Here is a 16,265-nt window from a genome sequence, read left to right as displayed (position 1 = left end):
GAGGACGATAATTTAGTACAACAGTTATATTGAACAACAGGGAGCAGATGTTGATCTTCAGTTGTTGTTCTGGCGTTCTTTGTTTCGCTACCATCAGAAATGCCAATATCAAAGAGACATTTAGAGTAGGAAAAATAATTGGTAGCTGTAATTATAGCTCTCTTCATTTTATTTTTGCAGAGATGTTTGCCCGCCTCCCAGATGCAACCCATGACATGCCAAAGCATAAATTGCCATCAGAGAAGAAGCCTCGCTTAGTAAACAACTCTCCACGCGCTGACACCTGCCACTCACCTCCTTCCTCTTTAGAAGGATTTTCAAGGAAGACGGGAGAGTCGGGGGAGTCGGGAACGAAAGACGGGCAGGTAGTGGAGGAGCGCGACACCAGGCTGCCTCGCTTGCTTTCCCCCGTCAAGCGGATTAACCAGTGGTCTGACACCGAAGAACTTGTAGAGCCTGAGGGGGACACAAGGCAGCGGGGGAGGAAAAGGGTGATACAATCCATTATGCAAAACATTTGCTGGAACAGTTTGCACTTGGAATGACGCGTTGGAAAAGAGATGAGAAGCTTAAAGTTTAATGACATCAGGTTCAAGCAAGGCCTCTATGTGAGACTCCACTTTTCACAAGAGGCAAAAATTCTTGCCACTAACTGGAAAACAAAACATGCCCGAGGAGTAAATAGAAGAGAACCTCTGTGCCGTCCATTGTTGTTGTGTGCTAGGGTCTCTTGTTGCAGCTCTACCTTCAATAAAATTTTTTGCTATAACAAAAAACATTTTGGTTCCTATTTAAATTTATATTCAAATATTTTGGTCCCTTGAGATGTGAATGCATCCTTTTTTTCTTCTTCTTTAGTATACATTTCACAAGTCAGTGTGTAAAAATACAGGCTCAATGACATCATTAAAACCTGTAAATGAAAATATCTAGAGCTCTGTATGTCACATTCCAGATCATTTGCCTTTTTGGACGTGTTAGCTTTGATTTGCTCGGACTCACAGCGACAGGGAGGCAGCAGTATCATAGCAACTCACAAAGGGAAATTAGTATACTGGTGACTACGCTTCGAATTGCAACTGATTTAAAAAACAAGCAGCAATCTAGTCATAACAATCTAAAAAATAAATATAATCTCCATTTATATTCATGCTCCAGAATGGAGGATTACTTTTGCAATACATCATCAGTAAGCTTTTCTCATACTTTCAAATTTGTCACCGCTGTTAATTTTCCCATTTGATTATTTCGTTATGTCACCCTCACAGCATACCTCTGTGAGAGCTGCTGGCCGACCATGAAGGAATGATGTTCCTTCTTTGGTAGAAGAGAATGTAGGCTCCTCTGGTGCAGATTTCCTCTTCTGGGACCAAATCCACGCTGCTGTCGTCATAGCTGTACCACACGCCGTCCACGGAGTTCCGGCAATAGGCTGGTGACGAACACAAACACGAGTATGTTGATTAGTAAAGTATCATTTGGGAGTATAAGAAAGCTGACTTTCGTTTTACTATGCGAGACAATTTTACCCCAATGACCAGGTAACATTTCTGGGATGAGTCGTAGTGGATGATCACGAATGTCTTCCAGTCATGTTTTAAAACGATGCACAGGAGAGCTAAAGTTTGTTTTTGTTATTATTTTAACAATTTAGCCTTACCCCAAGCAACAGCTTGGAGCGTAAAGACCTGAGAGAAGAAGCATGTTGTTACCGATTGGTGAGTTTGGCGGGAGAACAGCGAGACGGCGTATGTGTGTGAAAGAGTTGATATGATGGATTAAGAGTCAGACAGGAGTTCTTTAAAAAAAAAAAAAAAAAACCACTAACAGCGTTCACTTGATTGCAGTGTCTGGAATCGCGATTTTGATCAATAAACGACTTTTGAGGAGAAGTATTACACAACAACGTTTATTTCTGATGTGTCATCATTAAATTGGTTCAATTAAGGTTGGGGAAAAGTGATTTTGGTATTTCTGGCTTATAGAATTATGTGTTTGAGCCTTGGTAGGTCTGAATTCCGCTTTGCTTCTCCGTCTTTGGAGCTCCAAAGGGTTCTATTTTAGGACCACTGCTTTTCTCTTTCAATTCACTTCCAACAAGGTTCCATCCTGAAATAACACGGGCTTTCCTTCCATCCATAGGCGGATGACAGACAGACTTACATGCCATTCAAACACCTTCTCCTTAAAACCACTTTTTTTTTTGTATCTTGAAGACTACCAAAGTGCTATTTTGAGCCGAGTGTCTCATTACCGGTGTAGTGTCCTCCGTGCATTCCTCCGTGGTGATTGCACACGGCGTAGAGATCATACAGGTAGTCGTGTGGGAGCGTCATGTCTGCAGGTGGGCGGTGCTGCCCAGAGGACTTTGGCCAGGATGTGGGCCCACTGTTCAGGTTACGCATACTCTGGCTCCTCTTCACAACGTGAGGGGCCATGTCCAAAGCAGTCAGCGGGAAATGCACCAGTGATGAAAGCTTGTTTCTGCGCTCGCCTACCTATTGGAGGAGGGTGGGGGGGGGGGGGACATTTTAAAGACTCAAGACTGCCCGAGCGATCTGTAATTCGACAAAAAGTGCAATACACACGTGGACATGTGATGCTTTCATCGTGCGTACCTGTCGAAAACGCTTGAGATGAAGGATGAGTATGTCAGGCAGAGTCCACAAGCTCATCTTCACCATGCCCTGTTGCATTTGCTTGCAGTGGGGGCACTTCCAGGCATCATCGGGTGCCAGCTGCAATCAGTTCAATGACCTTCAATTTGACATGTTTTCATTGACAGTTGGCTTCAGAAGCTTCTGGACACTGACAGGGTTTTTAATATTTTACACAGCACTGCAGGAGATGGTCGAGTAAACCCAAAAAATAAGCCCTTTTTCTGTAGACTTTCAATTTGATGTTTCACATTAATCTTACCATTTTGGAATTGCTAGCTTATTTAAGGAATAATAACTTTACAGGCGTAAAAGCAATTGGAAAAAATGACTTTTTAAATACACAACTATTCATGGCTGCTTGAAGACTGAATCCCAATGATATGCACCCCTGAGTAAAAATTTCCAAAGCTAACAGTACAAAAATGCTTTTAATGGAAGAATTTGTCATTTGAAAAACTCAAGAAAACTCAAATCTCAGCTCTATTTAATCCTTGGCTCTTCAACTAAATATTTATTGTCGAATTGAAGTACCTTCCTTCATCCCAATGTGAGTCAATTGGCAGTGATGTCACATTTGACCCTCAACGGGATACGTGTTTTTTTTGTTTTTTTTTTAAGGCTAAGTAAAAAAAAGGAGAAATTAGTTCTTTCTCTCCATTGTTACGGACTAGGCTTCTCTAACATTTAAAAAAGCAAAACACAAAGCTGGAGAGGAAGATGTATGATATGACTGCAATGACGTTCGCGGGCATGACGTGGGTAACAAAATCACTTCCTGCAATTTCAAACAATTGCTGGCAAATTGCGAATGACGAAAACAGTTGGTGAATAAAGACGAATAATTCATAGCATAGACGCAGGACCAATAAGGTGCCACTCTTTGTCTGGTAAAAACAAGTTGAAAAGATTACATCAAATTCTCGCCGCTGAGCTCCAAAGTGGAAGAAAAAATAGAGGGTCATAATAAAAACCTTTTCTCATTTCCATCTCAAGGATAAAACAAATCTTTTGTTTGTGTGTGTGTGTGTGTGCAAGCTGTGGCACGGCCATAGTGGACTGTGCTTATCTGGATCATGCTCACGATAAAAAAGCCCAAAACAAACACACAAAAGAATCATTGTGGAGCTGTCGGAAAAGCTTTGACGTTAATGCTCGCTTTTGCTGGAGTGCCCTTGACAATTTATGGCTCTTACCGTTATTTCAGCCTTTCAGTAAAGAAAAACAGGCCATGCTCTGTTGAAATATTATTTCAGCAGCAGATGGTAACGCAGTTGATGCTTCTGGCACTGTACGCTTTGCATAAAGAGGCCTATTATGAACCGTTTAATGGAAATACTGCTCTTAAATGTTTCGCGACGAGACGAGCAAAATGTGATATTACGCCAGGAGAAATTGTAAGGCGGCACACGTCATCCAACTTTTTATGCAGCGTGAGAAGTTGAAACTGTTCGAGAGAGCAGAAGCAAGGTCGTCTGACAGACGCGACAGATGTCGGACCTAAAGGAGATGGAATTGCGTGTTTATGACTCATTCTGTGCTGAGAATTATTTGAGAGAATTAAAACACAGCTGTGGTTCAGGAGAAATTTAGTCGTCAATTAATTATCAAATTCAACGCGAATGTTGGGATACTGTTTGTGACGTCACCTGCTCTTCTTTGGTATACAGCTGGAAACACTGATCCAGAGTGCAGCTATGTTGCTGGAGATGCTGCTGCTGCTGGTTCCTCACGCTTTCAGCATCTTGAACGACTTCTTCCTGGATGCTGCCGAACAGACTGGAGCAAAAAAAGTCATAAAACTGTGACAAACGTAGGCGGACGCTCGCTAGGTGTTTTTTGTGCATCCCACTAGACTTTGCGGCGGTCACGCTGCTTACCAGTCTTTAAGCTTGTGCTCCCACTCGATGACAACCTTCACATGGGGAGGTCCCCCCGGGCCACAAAATTTCAGTGCTCTAAAACGGGAATGTAGTAGAAATAGCATCAAAGTCAAACGCGGGACTGCCAAATTTCAATGCCTGGAATATTCTATTTGGAATTTGATGCAAATTGGGAGGGGGGGGCACAAAAGGCTCACAAAAACAACTTTTGGGCTTTTTGTGGTTTGAAAGAAGGATCCACGTTTTGGAGGGATGTCAGGAGAATAATACAATCTGCAGATAGAACGTTATTTGGACTTCAATCATTGCCTGTGCAGTCAACAAAACATTTTGAACACTAATTTATTTCATATGATGAGTCATGGTGATATTTATAGACAAAGAAAGCAATTGTGACGGTGTGAATCGCAGGTAGGAAATAAGCAGTAGTGTGTCCTCAAGTTTTAGCAACTTCCCAAAATCCTTGTGTACGTAACTATGGGGGGGGGGGGGGGGGTGACATTTGCTTAATCAAAAAGATTATGAATCAATTGATTTTGGCATTGAAAGCGAGTAATAAGCATCATTAATGTGAAAGTACTTGTTGTTGCCATTTTCCTCTAAAGTACTTTGGCATTTTGACTGCCAAGAAAAATGTCGCCCCTAAAGCTATGTCGGGATACGCTTTTGTTGCCGATGACAGGTTGCTTAAAATTTTAAAACGTAGAATCGCATTTAGAATCAAATCAAGAAAGGGCTAATTCCACCACCGTTTTGTAAGAGGATAGTTAACATGTCAACTCACGAGGCTTGTCAGGCAGAGCATGAAAGAGCCGGAGCATTAGATTGCGCCTCGCGTTCGTTCGCACGTAACACCCCTTTCTCTTTTCCGACACATCGGACTCTTTTCAAAACAGTCCCTTGGCTGTTCCGTTCACTTAAAAATACCTTTTTATTGCTTCAATGTCAAAAAGAGGAAAAAAAAATACCGACATTCAGTCTTCATCAAACAGCGTGATCTTTCCGGCAGCTCATCGAATAAAGTTCATCATCCTTCAGGGCTGCTCTCAACAGGTCGATGATTATTATAGAATAGTTTGCAGTGAAACTTGTACAATTACGCTCGACACCGAAAGGTCAGCTAACTTCTGATATTGATATTCAGCACCTGCTTTCAAGTAGGATTAAAGGCCATCTGCAGAAAAAGCCTCTGTAGAAAGTCCTCGCTCATTTCCTTCCAATATTTATTTTAGATTTGTGTCGATCAAATGAACTTATTTGCTACGTTTTGCAATTTTAATGCTCAAGAAACCAGCTGGCCTTTTGAAATATTTTGCCGTGGAAAAGCCTTGAACCAAAATCCTCCATCAGCAGCCTGGATGTTTTCATTTGGGTTTTTTTTTTTCCTCTCCTTCTCTTGCAGCCTATCTCCTCCACCGTTTAAGTGCTGTGTATTGCAAGTGTCCTTTGGCCCTACTTTTCTTTTTTTATCCACACTACAAGATTTTCTTCCGACCTCTTCTGCCTTCGAGATGTTTTCACCTGTTGAACCACCACTCATAAGCACCTCAAGAGATGCGAAGTCTGAACAACAAGGTTACGGGCGAAGTTATTTCCACTGGATGCATTTTGATGAAAGGGCTTGACCATGCGATTGTTGCTCATTGATAATCTCAAATCATTGATCCATTTCAGAGAAGAAAAAATATATATTTTGGTGTCATTGTGTGACTCCTACCTGTCGACAGCAGGGTGGTGCAACGGTCTGCTGTCTTGAGGTGAAAGGTAGCTGGAAGATGATGATCCTCCCACCACTCGGATTTTAAACAGCACTCTGGTGTTCTGCAGTTGGAGACACGCTCGTTAGATGACATATTCTGGAATTTCCTCAGAGTGCCTCAGGGCAGCCTTTGAGTTAGTTTGCCCACAGCCAACAGAATTTTGCCCGGATAATTGCACTTATTAGTTATTAATACATTAGAATTATTTATTTCTGGACTCCCATATGCCTAAAATATTTAACAAAATTTGTATTTATTATTTTAAATGTACTGTTGCATTACGTACACTACAGTTCTTTAATTCACAAAAACGAGTATTAAGTTTGCATGTTTAATAAAATTTCATATAAAATTCTGCGCCACCTTTGCGCTCGGAAGAAATGAATCTAAATCCATCTTGTAAAAATATTTTAAAACACTGCAGAGTTGACAAATTAGGGGCCCGATCTGCCTTTTTACTTTTTAAAGAGGATTGCGTTCAACTAATTACATAATTTTTGAACACTACTCTACTGCCTGAGCCACAGCCGCCACAATTTGTAGAAAACCTTTCAATTGGACTTTCAGACAAATTGGTACCAAGGCAGCACTTGTCAAACTATGAGACAATTTTAGAAATATTATGTGCTCATGTAACTCTCTGTCTTCACCTTACTTGAGCAAAGTGCAGTTCTGGATATAGTGGACCACAAAAATCGTTTTGCTCTATCAAGAAAACACACAGGCGCTAAATACACACTTCTCCAGGCATATTGATTTCTGCAACACTTTCCTTTCTGGTGTGCCAAGAAAAAAAAATAAAACTCAATTACTTAAGAATTCAGCAGAACATTTATTGATGAGGGCCAGACAGACAGAGCACATTATTTTTAAGTTATATGAGGTTGTCTGGAAATCAATTTTAAATTTGTTGGTAACTTTAATTTATTGTACACTAGCCCATTGGGCTGAGCAAATATGAAAAAAGTCTATGTCAATATTTAGTAAAAGGGACTATTTAATGAAAGTTTGAATTATTGCTCAAGCATAATGAATATTTTATAACTCCACAAAGCTTAGGTGAATAGAAAAAAAATCAATGTGAAAGAGAAATTTGATTTCTTTTCAGGTTATCTTAATCAAAACAACTGTTTAGAGCACCTTGATGATTTATATTGACAACACCCATCTGCGTTCAACTCGAGAAAGCAAACAACGGCCCAAAAATTGAAAACAATCGTCTGTTTTGAACTCGTCAATGCAAAAAACGACTCAAAAACCTCAAAATGTAACACCGCGAAAAACCTCTGGGTGGCGCCATAACACCCCATAAACGCTACAGTTCCTGACTGTAAACGAAGCAAACTGCTGAAGGAACCACAAGATGTTTCTCAACATCTTTATCAGTGCAAGCATACATTTGTACAATTACCACCTAAATAATGATATAGCTAACACAAGATAAACAAACATCCGGAAACAATATGTAATATTAATATATATAATATCAGTATTATCTTCAATCCTAAAACAAGATTTAATGATTCCAATATTAATTCCGCAAAGACCTACAATAGGTACCAATTTACTTGGACTATGTGGTTGGAGGTGAGTTAAGATGCAAAGTGCATTTGTGCTCTTTTCAGAAAAACACAATGCATAAAAAAGGAGCTTAATTACAAATTTTTAGTCACTGTGACCACATGCCAAGAATTAGGACTCACAAGTGCAATAATTAACCCAGTGTGTGGTAAATTACAACACGGGAGTTTCATATATTGACTAACTTGACTCAGTTAAAGGTTAAAAAATAAAAAATGTCCAGAAAAATCACCAGAGCCACTAAAAGTGAAAATATAATGGACTACAGTGGACCACTGAAGTGTATTCTTTTTTTTTTTGGGCTTAGTGTTTATCTAATGTTATGTACTATGACCAAAAGGAACGTTCTGACGCAATCATGAGAACTATGTAAAACGCTACTTTATAAAAAAAATTTTTTGATGATGGTAAAAAAGAACCCTCATTTTGAATACGTAATTTGTCGTGCTCATACTTGGTCCTGTACTGAGCAGTGGAGGTGAATCTTTGTGTAACTTAATTGTCGTCAGCCAACTGTAGCAACCTCAGCACCATTCCCCTCTAGTGATTCTATTTTTCTTAATCCGAACAAATCAAAAATCATCCATTCCAGCAGAGTCCACTGTAATTGAAAATCCATCACACTTGTTTTCTGGCTTCGCTGAGCCTTGTGGACGAGTCGCTACTGGAGCTGACGGCATTTACCTGAGCCTGAGATCTGTTCAGCATCAGATAATAGAGCTTGGTGAGGATGCTCTGCTGCAGCTGCTCCCAAGAGATGCTCCTGTCTTCCAGCATGAGAAATGGTGGCCCGAACCTTATAAGAACAGAAGAGAAAGAAAAGAGCAGATAAAAAATAAAAAATGGCCTCCAGGCATCTGGAACTCATGTCAAAGCAAATAAATAAATAAAACATTGGCCTTCTAACCCATGCAACACCTCAGAACGGAGATTGCCGTCATGACCCGACAAGTCAACAGCTCGGAGAGTCAATGCTGCATTCAGTAAACATTATGAAGGACTCAATGAGCACATAACTGCAAACAATTACTGTGAGCAGAGTGAGTGAAGGTGACACCTGGTTAAATCCATCATCTACAATCGAAAAGGAAAATCCAATAATGGGCCTGAAGGGGAAATTGCACAGTAAAGTGTACACAATCCATCCTAATATCTGTCTTGGCTTCGAAGTGAAATAAAGTTGAACAGTAATTATTTCTTTTTTTCATATGAATTTCAAGTCATGGAGCTCCATTGAATTGATTGATGGTTTCCCAGAACGCGACGTTTTGAGGGACTGGTGATTAACTTTGAAATTATTCCTGGGCGTTTGAAGAGTGACATTTCTGACATTCCCGTTACACGCCGGGTGCGCTCACGCCTTCCTATATTACCGTTTTGATGTCATGATAGACTGAGCAAGTCTCCAAATCCACAGCTCACCTGACAGCCTGCTGACCACAGCCAGATGTGTTGCAGATGAGGAGCAGAACCTTGGAGGAGCCTCCCTGGTTCAGGTACTCGGTTGACACGGCGCCGGATGATGGCAACCTCGCGGACGAGGAGCTGAATGGGGAATTGGGGAGGCTGTGGTGATACCCTGAAAATAGAAGAGCAGAGGAGAAATTATTCTTGGATGCAACTGTGAAATAGAACAAGTCACTCGAGGTGACGCAAAACGTTTTATTTTCTGAGATACGCAAACTTGGGCTTTATCGAATGATTTAATTACACTGCTTTTTTTTTTAAACCGATCAATTTCAGCCAAAAACTGACATCACAAGAAGAAGAAGCTAATTAATTATTTGATGCCACTTCAAATTAAGTCCTTCATTAAGTTGAAGTCATGATAATTGTTAAAAAAAAAAATGTAGCAGAAATATACAACAAAAAATAAACCAATGGCAGCTAAACAAATATGTTTTTAATTTAATAAACTGTTATGTCTATTTACTGTTAAATACATTTCTACCAAGTATGCCCAGCCCTGATTTTTTTTTTTTTGGTAGAAATATACAACAAAAAATAAACCAGTGGCAGCTAAACAAATGATTTTTTAAATTTAATAAACTGTTATGTCTATTTACAGTTAAATACATTTCTACCAAGTATGCCCAGCCCTGATTTTTTTTTTTTCACCAACAGTATGTGAGTGGATAAGTAATATAAGGTGCATAATGGGGGGCACCATGTGCCGTGTCTCCTGCCAGACACCTGCCAATTTTCACCTCCTCCTTTTACACCCTCCTGCTAGTAGCAGGTGAAGATGAGGTCACTCTCACAGGAGCACAAGACCCAGCATGTTGCACTTTAGCGCTCAAGAAGGTACGACACGCTGAGGTTTCCACACTTATATGATGGCGGATAAGTGGAGGACTGGAGTCACATGACCTGAGTAGAGTCTGAATCCAGCCCCTGATTTGAGAAATTTTGACTTGCACTTAAATTTTGAAGCGTAACATTTTCTGTAGAGAAGTGAGAACTCATGCAATGGATGGAGGAAACTTCTGACACGATGTGCCTTAACAAATATAGTGAGTGAGCTCTGTCACTAACACTGTGCACAGCGAGTAAAAATAGCCAGAGGGTTTTGAGCTTAAACCCGCGTGAATCAAAGGTCACGACTGTAAACAAGCATCAATGGCTGCACACCACCTGAGCTCTCGGCTGACTGTGAAGAAAGAGATTAGGTAGAGGAAAGAAGCCAGATGCAGCCTTCTCCCACTCGCTGTTTGGTGATTTTCCATCGCAGTTACATGTCAGCCAATTTTTTTTATATAAAAATATCTGGTATTTTTTTTTTTAGTCACGTAAAACGAGGAGGACAACATGCATTTGTACAATGAAACTTATTTTATCATCAGCCAGGTGCAAGTGTTTGTTTATCATAAGAATGTTATTAAGTTAAATTTAAGCCTCATAAGCCAAGTTTTAAAATGCGGTCAATTTATTGCTATTTTTTAAAAATAAGTGAAGGAATCCTCCAGCCAATATTGTAAGGCTTTAGCAAATTAATCCCATCTAATCTCGAGTGACGGCTGCCGTTTTACTCGCTAACATTAGATGAGTTTTACATGTTTGTTATTTCTCCATAAGGCCTGTGGGGACAGCTACTCGAGCAAAGAGTACCAGACATCTATTTAAAGTTTTAAGGAGAAGTCTGGGGACTTGGAGGCGGGCTCTCCTTCTACTAATTTTTGTTTTTTACACCTTTAGCTCCTGAACTGAATTATTATGGAAATTTATTGTCATGTTTACTTCGTTTAATGACCTAGGAGCTCATTCAGGTGAGATGTTGCTGGAGGTAAAATACAAATAATTTTGGATGATGTGACACACCGGGGTGGCGTTGAGAAATGGAGGAAAATCATAGACGCTGAGGCGCTTGCATTTGTAAAGGCGCAAATATACATGTGGGAATGCTCGGCAATCAAAATGGGAAGGAGAGTGGGCACAACAGGATGGCATTTGGATGATGATGGGAAATCTGGGCTGGAGCGATGATGCCGCGTGTAACCCGTTACCATGGTTACCTGAGTGTGGCACGGAGCCCCGGCGACCGTGAGGAGGCGGCGCTTGAAAGGCGTAGACGACGTCACTATCAGCGATGGCTGTCAGGTCGTCGTCATCTGAGAAGGAACGCTGGAATCCCGTGGAGTACAACTCGGCCAGGATGACCTGCAGCAGGAGAACGGGATAGGACGCGGAACTTGTTGAAGGTCTTACGAGAAGCTGTGAAGTTCAGCATAATGGTCAGCCACCAAAAAAATGCGCACCTGGTCCGGAGAGACGCCTCCTTCCTCGGCTACCATGGTTCTCAAAGTCGACAGTGAGCCAAAGAGAGGCACAGCGAACCCCACTCGAAGATACCGCTGCCCCTTGGTACTGAATACCAGCGTCACACACATTGGCCTGCAAACAGAGAAGCATCAGAGAAGAACTTTGTGTTCAAGAAGTTGACGCCATCCCAGCATGTGTTCCAGAATGTGCAGTTAGCCTTGAGTTGAAAAAAAAAGTGTCATCCATTCATCGATCCATCGTATGTACGGAATGATGAAGTTCTTTATGATTGAAATGTTTCGATATCCAACACGTTTTTGGGAGAAGTGGAAATAGTTGATTTGTGGCGCTGTTGTAGTAAATCCAATTTCTTCGACACGGATAATCTAATTTGTCTGAGTGTGACTTGAAGTCTAATTGGATTATTCTCACATCTCTTTACGACTCAACTCTAGAACATGTTGGGAGGGAGGACATTAATCCGTTGTTGTTTTAATAATGTAGGATGCTGCCGGGTCAGACAGAAATATGAGAAATAAAACGGGAGCGTGTGGGATGACTGTGGAGACCAACAGGAAATGGGGACACCATCAAGAAAACTGTTATAGCTTTATTCTAACCTATCTATCTGCACACACACACAAACAGACACAAATTTGTGTCTTGAGTATGCTGTTTGTGGACATTTGGAAAGTTTTCTTTCCAGTTCATCCAAAGCTCCTATTTCCACTAAGCGGTAAAGTTTAATTCCGCGTATTTTTGGAATTGTATAATTGGTATTGGTATTATCGGCAGCACACAGGCATCAGCGTCCTGCTGCTAGCCTGCTCATGCTTTTGGGAGCTCAAACTCAGCAGGCCTTCGACTTAAATACTGCTGCAGCAGAAGCATGGAATCGCAGCAGCTTGGCTGTAAACTCGCTGTGTTTTCGTCATGAACGGGAACGCATGGTGTCAAAGGAAACACAATCGGTCCCAGGGTGACCCGTCAGCATGACATGTGAAACAAAGTATTTATTGGGCAGTCGGAATGCCGAAAGATTTGCTACATTCTATTCTGTGTATCTTTTGTCAACATGGTCGGTCACTCTCGGACAAAATTATACAGAGAGAGAACGGTCTTAAACTAGATTTATACTTCAGCGCCCAATCCCGAATAAACACAGAAGTCAGCATACATAAACTCAAATTTATAAATCAAATGTAGTATACAAGTGGTGGATGACCACGAATTGGTATCAGGATTTATTTTGCTTATTAAAAAACAGACATGCCAACGTAAAGATTTACAGCGGGTGTTGTGTTTTTTCGTACCTGGTTTGTCGCAGAGGGATGGGAAGGGAGATACATAAAAAGGGGTCGAAGGTGTTGCTCTGCTTAAGGCAATGAGGGCAAGTCAGAGATGACCTGGGGAGACAAACAAAAGAAATAGCAAAAAGGATTTGACTTTGACCTACTAAAATATTCATATTTTTAGTCTAAGAATGCCGGAACTTTAACAAGACCAAAAAAAAAAAGATGATGAGGGCAGCGTAAGCCTCTGAAATTGATAGGAAAATAAAAGCGAGTGAGAAAAGAGACAAAGGGAGCGACAACACAAAGTGCAGGGGGGGGGTTCTACATTAAATATGACCACAGGGGTCGAGCATGGGACAGCCAAGTTGACAAACGACTGAGCAAAGAGAAAAACACAAAAAAGGACACTGACACAGTTAAGCTCGTTACACTTGCGGGAAGCTACACACACACTTAATGATTAACATCATTCAACTTTTACTCGTAAGATTCACAGTAATCAGTGATGGGAAACTTTCTGAATAAATGACTATGGGTTCATTATAAATTAAGATAATGGAACGAGGGACGGGAAACGACTCGTACAACTTGCGACGATCTCATCTTATCTTATTTGTGTTCTGCTTCATCTGGCACAGTGAAACTGACAATTATTAAAGTCATAAAAAATAAATGAATAACTCAACCTTTGAGATGTTTTTTTTTTATACTAGATATATGAGCGCCTCTCGTCCAACATGCGTTATATAAGCCCATCCGTCGTACACATTATATAAACTGGCTAGATGATATCTCGGAGACAACAGGCCATTAAAAATAGTCACAAAGTCAGAGTGACAGACAGAAAGGAAGAGCGAGGCCCCGACAAAGATGCTTTCAAACACAAAGCGTGGAGACACGGGCGAGCGCCGACTCCCACGTTTGCATCCCCGTACACAAGACAGCGCGGGCTCTAATCGCAAACATTTATTCAGATCAGACAACTCGGCTGACTCCCTCTGAGGAGCATCTACGGAAGATATGAAAGGACCGGAGAAGGAAGATGAGAGGAATGGAGACCAACTGAACTGACGGAAGAGACTGAGTGACAGTTGCGGGTCAACAAATACGACGCAAACAAAACCCGGGAAATAAAAATCACAAAAATGGCCGACTGACGATCACAGCAGCGAGATACGTTGACAGCAAATGATTGGCGATCAAATGAAAATCAAGTGACACCGGTGAGGATAAGCAGCGCATAGAATGAAAGGATGGAGCCTTGAATTGTTTTCTGTTGCTAGGCAACATGAAAGTTAGTGAGGTGCTTGCCCAATGATCTTTTAATTCATGGCTTTTTGACACCAATAACATACACAAGCTACATTATCAATCCATCTAACACTTTGTCAAGTCCATTGTCAATGCTCGGATGTTCTCACCTGTACTGGGCCTGAAAGTGTTCTTGGACAAAGCTATGGCGGCCTCTGGGCTGCTGCGTGCTGGTCAGGTCCTCCAGTGAGCTGGGTCCCTGAAGACACAGAGAAGAAAAGATTTTTCAAAGTTGAACCTCAGAGGTGTCAGGATTCGGGGCATTTAACGTCACCGTTTAGAATCACGTTCATGGGTGACGTCAGAGGTCAACTTGACTGCCTAATTGAAGTTTGTGTAGTAATTATTTAATTAAAGCCATTGATTTCTGACCAACTTCGGTGCAGATTTTATTCTGTTGTGATCCACGCACAAATCCGAGACATCAATAAAAAAGTGAGCTTGTTCTGACTGAAGATTTGCAAAGCGCCAGCAGTGATCGCTTCGCCCGGGGGATGTCGACACTCTTCTTCCTAACACAAGAACATATGCTCTTATCAAATCCCAGCTGATTCCCTGTAGCGGGCGTTCATGCGGGACATTACTCAGCGTGCCTGTGCTGCTCACTGGTGAGTGCGTGGGAGTTTGGCGAGAAGTCAGGTTGTGTATTTAGGGATGGCACAACAAAAATGAGAAGCGGTGCTGTAGATGCGTCCCGACAACACACATAGCTGAAATGATCAGGATACTTGAGGACGGGAGTTGGTCTGCAAGAAGTACATATAGCAAAAACAGCTCTATGATGTAATGTTTAGAAATCCTTAATCATTTGCAAACAACCAGAGGCAATGATAGGTCGCTCTTCATCCATTGAAACAAAACGCTGTCGAGGCAGCAAAGCGGCTGACTCACAACAATCCTTTCCATTGTGGACGGCTGCTGCTATTCATGACGAGCTTAGAGGAACGAGATGTCCACTGAGATAATGATGGAAAGCAAAAGCATTTGAAACCTTTGCTCGACTTGACTAGTCCGACACGCAACAAATATATTTATAGACTGCACTTGCGGAGACAAAAAAGGTGCATGTCTCTTCATTAGGTGCCAATTCTTGGTGAAATGTGTGCCAGTTTCATTTCAGCGTAGATTGCAGTGAGACCTGCCACTCTGGTTGTTGCCATGGAGATGTCTGTCTGGGGCAAAAAACAAAAAGGCAAGAGAAATTAAGCAGCCTCAGACAAGAGTCGCCGAAAGGGCTGACGAGTGCCAGGATTGGCCCAATGTGGATCGGCTCCTTGCCAGCCCGCGGCAGTGATTCAGGACCAAACAAACTGACGGGCGAACGGATTGATTAGCCTCTCAAGATGACTGATGGAACTGAAGAGGGTCATTGGGATGACCTTTCAGGAGTTGCGCCGGACTTCCATCAGTACAATAGTTAAGAGGCAGAAACATGTCACCATGATACAAAATTGCAAAAAAAAGAAAGTCCCACCTGTCCACAAGCATCAGAAAATCATTTAAGGAAAAACAAATCTGGAAACATGGGTGTGGGAAAACCAGTCTCCATCTTGAAAGCAGTTAGTAAGCACACCAGCAGGACCGGTTCTGCTATCGCACAGCAGATGACTGAGTAATGAGTGGAGGAATAACACAAATGTTTAAGATACTATTCTTATAAAGTACACAAACTAAAATCAGAATCGAATAAAAGACTTGAAAAGCTTTAGCCCCAAATTCAACCATACAACCTTGAAACGGTGAGCAGTCATCCACAGAAAAATATGTTGTATAAAAATAAAAAAAATATAAATAATATAGACCTGCAGCCACAAACAACAAATTTACCAGATGAATAAATATTACGGCAAGAGAATGTAATATCCTTTACACATTATTGTACCAGAAGTATGTTGCCAATGAAACATTCTCTTTCATTCATCTTTAATAATTTCCCAGGGAGACAAATTTGTCTAACTTAATTAACTTTGAAAAACGACTTTTACGCTTGAACAACAAATTTTGCCAGAGAGATGATCT

The 16,265-nt window shown here is 41.2% G+C and overlaps 1 protein-coding gene across 1 annotated transcript in view; it reads right to left on the bottom strand.

The window, feature by feature from the left end:
* usp43a (ubiquitin specific peptidase 43a) overlaps positions 1 to 16,265 on the bottom strand; it is a 28,106-nt gene that overhangs the window by 2,077 nt on the left and 9,764 nt on the right. Inside the window, exons 3-15 of the mRNA XM_049720826.2 lie at positions 14,357 to 14,445; positions 12,954 to 13,046; positions 11,637 to 11,772; positions 11,394 to 11,538; positions 9,304 to 9,460; positions 8,566 to 8,677; positions 6,258 to 6,361; positions 4,538 to 4,615; positions 4,307 to 4,436; positions 2,619 to 2,738; positions 2,255 to 2,498; positions 1,274 to 1,432; positions 295 to 456 (exon numbers count right to left, since the gene is read on the bottom strand). Coding sequence (XP_049576783.1) covers positions 295 to 456; positions 1,274 to 1,432; positions 2,255 to 2,498; positions 2,619 to 2,738; positions 4,307 to 4,436; positions 4,538 to 4,615; positions 6,258 to 6,361; positions 8,566 to 8,677; positions 9,304 to 9,460; positions 11,394 to 11,538; positions 11,637 to 11,772; positions 12,954 to 13,046; positions 14,357 to 14,445 — 1,729 coding nt within the window. The remainder of the gene's footprint in view (positions 1 to 294; positions 457 to 1,273; positions 1,433 to 2,254; positions 2,499 to 2,618; positions 2,739 to 4,306; positions 4,437 to 4,537; positions 4,616 to 6,257; positions 6,362 to 8,565; positions 8,678 to 9,303; positions 9,461 to 11,393; positions 11,539 to 11,636; positions 11,773 to 12,953; positions 13,047 to 14,356; positions 14,446 to 16,265) is intronic.

This window comes from Syngnathus scovelli, chromosome 5 (genome assembly GCF_024217435.2).
Source record: "Syngnathus scovelli strain Florida chromosome 5, RoL_Ssco_1.2, whole genome shotgun sequence".
NCBI lineage: Eukaryota > Metazoa > Chordata > Actinopteri > Syngnathiformes > Syngnathidae > Syngnathus > Syngnathus scovelli.
The sequence above is the reverse complement of the archived record's forward strand: the minus strand, read 5'-3'. Positions and strand labels throughout refer to the sequence as shown.